At 39.8% G+C, this 6343-nt stretch overlaps 1 protein-coding gene across 2 annotated transcripts in view; it reads right to left on the bottom strand.

Annotated features, from left to right (window-relative positions):
* KL (klotho) overlaps positions 1 to 6343 on the bottom strand; it is a 123847-nt gene that overhangs the window by 13736 nt on the left and 103768 nt on the right. For both annotated transcript variants that reach the window (XM_074535324.1, XM_005482610.4), the window contains exons 3-4: positions 5632 to 5900; positions 2092 to 3208 (exon numbers count right to left, since the gene is read on the bottom strand). In XM_074535324.1, coding sequence (XP_074391425.1) covers positions 2092 to 3208; positions 5632 to 5900 — 1386 coding nt within the window. The remainder of the gene's footprint in view (positions 1 to 2091; positions 3209 to 5631; positions 5901 to 6343) is intronic.

Raw genomic sequence — 6343 nt, 5'->3', positions numbered from 1 at the left:
GAGAAAGAAGTGACTGGGGGACAGTGGTACCAGAACAGTACAAAGGATAAAGTTCTGTAAAAAGCAGAGGCATGCAGGTGCTCTTGCTAATGGAAACTGGGAGAAAAGTCCATATCCACAGACACTTTGAAAATAGAAGTGCCAAGGAGACAAGCAGTACAGAAAAAAACAGTTTGAAACCACAAGCCCAAATACTGCCAAAATATTTTTTTAACTATAGATTTATAAAACATGCATTCAATGCTACAAAACGATGGAGAATGAACTCTTGGGCACTTAACATTGATTTTCAGTAATCAGCAAAAGAGGTGGAAATTACAGAGGAGGAAGTTAAAGCCAATAGTTAATACAGTGGACAGGAACTGCCAGCCATCCTTTACTACCTATCAAAAGAGTGGAACAGATTATATAAAGCTTGATAAATATAAAATTTAGGAGATAATACATGATTAATGCCCATCAGTTTGGCTTTATGAAAAATAAATCTTGTCAAAATAACTTGACTTTTTTTTTTCTGAGAGCAGCAGATCAATAAAAGTAATGAGGTTTGATGTTAAATATTTAGAGCTTCACAAGACTTTATATTATATGGCATTTGGAACAAGAAAATAGAATGTTATGAGGTCAAGGGAAGCCCATAATAAACAGATTTCAACTAGTCTCAAGTAGAATTAAGTAATAGAACGAGAAGTAAGTCTAGAAATGTAATTGAAGGCAAATAAGTGTCACAATGTGTATATTTCTACCATGGTCATGGAGCTCAGCTTTTAGCACTAAGTTATTTAAAGATCTTAAATATATCAGCAACCTGAAATAAATGTAAAAGTTTTTCTCACAGTCTGCAAGTCACAAAGATTAGAGACATAACTTAGCCAGCATAGCAAGGTTTGCACAAACAAGCAGCAGGCATTTGCACATGACCAAATGTGAACAACAAGCAGACCTAGTTTTGAAGAGGTTGTCTTGCTTCAAATAGGGGGAATAAATCTGTAACTGAGTTTAAAATGTCAGTATATCATCACAGAAGCTGTGTAACCAACCTTCTGCCATGGCCAAGAAGGCCAACAGCCTGCTTGCATGTAGAAATGAGGAGGGTAAGAGGTTATGTTATACCTGTCTAAGTGTGGCTGCGACAAGAACTGTGCGTCCAGGTGTGGGTTTACCCCTCGCATGAAGAATATCAGCATAGAGGGAAAAACATAATAACTCAGAGCTTTGAAATGGTGCTTTATAGCAAGGGACACAAAGAGCTTTGCCTCTATTTTCTATCAAAGAGATACATGAGAGATAGCTTGTCTTGCGTCTGCAAATACCTACATAGGTAAAATATATGTGGAAATGCACAAGACTGCTTAAAGGTGAAGCTAGAGCAATTAATAGTAGAAATGAGATAGATAGATAGATAGATAGATAGATAGATAGATAGATAGATAGATATACACACACACTGTGAGGTAGCAAAGATTCTTCATCTGTAAAAATTATCTCACTTGGATCTTGTACTTTTCTGAAAAAACAGCATGTGCTGTATGACAGGATGACTCAAAATGCTTTTTGCCTTATAATTTATGAATCTTTGAGACAGAGAAAAGGACTGGTATGTGTTCTGAATAGCAGGAAACAGTCCAGGAAATGGCATAATGAGGTAGACAGCTGAATTATTATGAAGATCACTGTTGGATAAGATCATTGTTGGATAAGATACAGAGACAACTGAGGAACAGAACTCATACCCAGCCCTGAGGCACATCAGTGGAGAGAAGCAGCAAAGCAAAACAGTAGAAGTGCAGTAAGATGAAAATCTGACTAAATACATGTGAAGCTACTCACACAACTTCTATTTAAATTTACTGAAACCATCAAAATCTTCTTCTGCTGTCTTATGCAGGATATAAGCAAGGTCAATCTTCCTGACGTTTGGTAACACCAATCAATCATAAATCAAGGGGAAAATTACCTGTTACACTGTAGTAACATCTCATTTAGGGAGTATTCTACAGAGGACCTGTATTATAAAGCTAAGCATACTTTATCACACAGAGTATACTAACAGTGGGATTTGTGACTTATAAACCATTTGTGGCTCCTTACCTTTTAAAGCTTCATTGATGTAATTCTGTATGTAATACACTCTGAGCTTATCATGCACCATATTCTGGTCATCATCAATCCCATTAGCCATAACATAAATTGGGACATTGCCATACTTTGATTTCACCCACTTGAGCAATTTACGCAGCCCCCAGGGCACTACCGCAGCTCTGCTGGGTGAGTGAAGCCACGTGATGTCATTGATCATTTGAACTTCAAGGTAGTGGTCATATTTTACTGCATCTTCTTTCTCTGAGCCCACAAGGGTAGTAGTGTAGTGACTCAAGGCAAAAAAATCAAATGATCCCTGTATTAACTTCTTTTCATCTTCTGAGAAGTAAGGCAAGTGGAAATTATACAGGTCAACACTGTTTCTTCGGTGAAGCCACGCTCTCATCACCTCTGGGTAGTCTCCATTCCCAAAGATGGGCTCTGCAAGCCAGCCAATGTCAAACTCTAAAATTCTGTCTGCAACTTCTTGGTCATTCCTGGAAAAGGGACAAGCTGGTTCTACCCAGTCAGCTTGCAAAGCCATAGATATCTTGCCCTTCTGAGATCTCCTGAATTCTTTGTCATAAAGATGCCAGACTTTTGCATGGGCTTTCAACAGGTTGTGTCCTGCTGTGTATGTCAGGTTTTTCACAGACGGTTCATTCATGGTGATCCAAAATTTGACATTGTCCCCAAGACTTGTAAAGCAGAATCTGGCATACTCAACAAAAGCCTGAACAGTTTCTGTGTTTTCCCAAGCACCATATTTGGCAAGAGAAACTGGAAGCTCTTGATTCTCAATCATAGGTTGCCATAAAGCAACGACAGGAGTTATGTTAACCCTGAGGAGTTCACTAGCAAAACACTGATAGTAATGTACAAGTGTGTGGTTGATTAGAGAAAGGTTACCTAAAGGAAGGATTAAAGACCATTTCAGTGAAAAATGGAAGTGTGTGACATGCATTTCTTGCAGAAGAGAGATCTGGAGCCTGATGGCAGCAAAGTCAACACAGTGACGCTTGCGCTTCGAGGCGTAAACTCCATCCACTTTAATGAGCTGCTTCGTCTGGTGAACATCCCACACATAAACACTGGAGTCAAGGAACTGGGCAGGTGTCGTGTCTACCTAGGGGGAACAGGAAACACACCAGATTGAAGCTGTTTGTTCCAGGTAGGTGGGAACATCATAACCATCAGACAAAGCCTAGTGGAAGAATATCCTGAATCAAAACATTGCATTCAGCATCTCTGATACTGCCATCTTGGGCTCATATGAATGAATGACTTTTCTGTTAACAAGTGAAGTCAGAAAAGTACCAAATCTATATATTATTTTCACACTACTTTCCAAACAAGCTTATGCTAATGGTCATCATGTCTATGTCTTCTCTAAGTTGTTCCAGTTTCCAAAAGAAACAAGAGATTGCTTGGGGATAAGGCACTAAGTCTGCAACAGATATCCAGAGAAGATCTTCAGTGAAGACTACAGTAATTTTTAAAATGTTTTCTTTGAAGGAGGAAATACAGAGAGACTGTCCGCTGCAAATTACCCAGTACAGTCAATTTCAAGACCACTCCCTGAATGCATGAGAAGAAATAATGAATACAACATCATTTCTGTGTCCTCTTCTTTTCCTGACCATGATGAAAGATGAGTAATGCTCTGCACTTGATTTTTAGCAAAAATTCAGCAGACAAGCAATTTTTTTCCTTCTTGCTGGAAACATCCTTTTTTATTTAATTCATACTGAAGTAATTTGCAAGTTATTTCAGCAAGCTGTTGATGTCTGAATCAATTTTTTTGGGCTTCTGGGTAAACCTGCTGTTAGTCCAACAGAAAATGCATTTCCCAGAAGGCTTTAGGGTTTCAGATGTCACAACTGCCTGTATGACAACAGTACAAGATGAGCTTCTCAGGGTCACTCAGAATTATACTTTCACTTTTTAATGAAAATCACCAGCACAGTAAGGACTAGAAAATTAAAAACTGAACTACTTATAATAATGCACAGTGTGAAATTTCCTCATTCATACCCTGTGTAATTCTTTCTAGATCCAAACCATAGGATAGTAGTACCATGGTCTTTATTTGTCCTTTTCTCTTTATGTTTAATCTTTGCTGTGCAGATTCCCCCTGAGCTCAGATTCCTTGTCCTGCCCTCTGTTTGAAAAGCAGGTGTCAGCCTACAACCAGTGTTCAACTTGTAGCTGATGCTCTGCAGACTGTATAAAAGAAGCTGCTGAAAATCAGTTGCTATTTTCTCCGGAGAGGTCAGTACTGTGCTTGTAGAAGAAAGTAATAAAAAACAGCATGTCTGAGGGAAATTGCTTTTCTGGAGAATTGTCCCTTGTAGATTACTAAAGCATGCATTGCCACTAATACTGTGGGAATGCTGTCAAAACAGTTTTTCCACCGTGATGCATCTACAAATCAAACAACCTAAGCCTTACAGCACAAAATGTTTGAATGGCCTTTTGAAACGAAAATATTCAGCTTTGAAGGTTTTGGGGATGGGAGGGAGTTTTTAGCTGTTGTAGGCTGACTGACTCCGCAACTTTATAGTTGTTACTGACTCCAAAAGCAGCAATTCCATTTCCAATTCTTAATCTATCTGAGAGCTAGGAGGATGACTTGAATTTTCTTGGAAATCAGTGCATGAGGTAAGAAGGCTGCAGTATTTCTCAAGAGAACAAAGCCAAATCTTACTTTTGGAGTGAGAAAAAACAAACAAGTTACTCACATTCAAGCCTTAAGAAAGATTCTGCCTTTGTGGAAAATACAAATTAAAAATTCTGGTGTTGGATGAAGCCTTGGTTTTGAATTTATACCTCTTTACTGTGGTTAGAGAAGCTCTGCAACCCAAAATAGCATCTGAAAATTACAGAGCCCAACAGTTAAAGCGATCACAACTAAGGTAGAATTTTTACTCACATTATAAAGTATTATAATTTGAAAAATTCTCCTGAAGTATCAAATCAGTTGAAAGAAAGACTGAGAGCCATGAACTAGCTAGGCTCTATGCAGGGGCACTGCAAGCCCTCATCAGACACAGTATAACATAAAATGAAATAGAAGGAATACAGAAATTTCATTTATCTAATCTCATTCACTTCCTTTTATATAAAATCTCTCTAAGAACAGTACCAGGATGGATATGCACAAGATACAGAAACATGCCACTGCAGTTTAGGAGTTGTCAGGAAGTTTTCTAAAACATGCATTTTACAGTTTAGCAGATTTAACTGACTTCCCTTTGAAAAGAGCTGACTTCCCATAACTGGTCACATATGCTGAGGGACGACAAGCATCAGACTCCTTTCCATTTCCATACATTTTTCTATAATATTATTTACAGTGTCTCAATCTGACTGGTTTGCCTTGGTCACACACAGCAAGTCTGGTGAAGAATGATGGACACACTGGCTCAAAAGCCTTGTACCCATCTCCTTGCAGCACTGTGGCAAAGACAGTTAATTCAGCAAATATGTCACCGTGAACTTGTGCACTGATCTGACTGGACAGCCTGTCAGCTTTATTATCAGACTCACCTGAATGTAGTTGTCAACAATTCCCCAAGCAAAGCCGCAGGGAAAAATACCTTCTATGGGCTGGTTCTCAGGCAAAGGTGGGAAGCCATTTTTTTCTATCAACTTTTGATAGAACAAGACAGAAGACTTGGGCATCAACTTCTTGTCGTGGCTTTGAAAATCAACATAAAACAGTCCACGTCGAATGCTGTACCCCCTGTGCCACTCAAAGCCATCCAGGAGGGACCAGACTGTGTAGCCAAACACATTTACTCCGTCGTACCGGATAGCTGAGGAAAGAACAAACCCAAACTTAGCACAGTGCTCATTTTTTCCTCTCTAGATCTCACACTATCAGCAATGCTTGCAGCATTAGTGTTTAAGAACAATGCAACAGGTCAGATAAGTATCTCAGGGCCTTCCTCAAAGCCTTTTCAGGGAACATATTTCAGCTGCACTGGGAGAGCTGCCAGAGTATGGTAGGAGGCAGCAGAGGTACCTGGCTTGGCTTTAAAGCAGCGAGGTTTAGCAAGAGTAGCCGTGCAGCAGTGGTTTCAGCAGTGCTGCTCATCAGATGTGCCAAAGCTCAGCCTCAGAGTAGAGCCTGAGCCATCTGCAGCCACGGAGCCGGGGGCTGCCCTGCACTGCCCTCTGCTCCGCTCATGCTGCAGCTCACTCCAGGGCAGCTGTTGCTGCAGCACTACCCTGTATGCAAACAAAAGCTGTACTCCTT

Source organism: Zonotrichia albicollis, chromosome 2 (genome assembly GCF_047830755.1).
Source record: "Zonotrichia albicollis isolate bZonAlb1 chromosome 2, bZonAlb1.hap1, whole genome shotgun sequence".
Classification (NCBI taxonomy): Eukaryota; Metazoa; Chordata; class Aves; order Passeriformes; family Passerellidae; genus Zonotrichia; species Zonotrichia albicollis.
The sequence above is the reverse complement of the archived record's forward strand: the minus strand, read 5'-3'. Positions and strand labels throughout refer to the sequence as shown.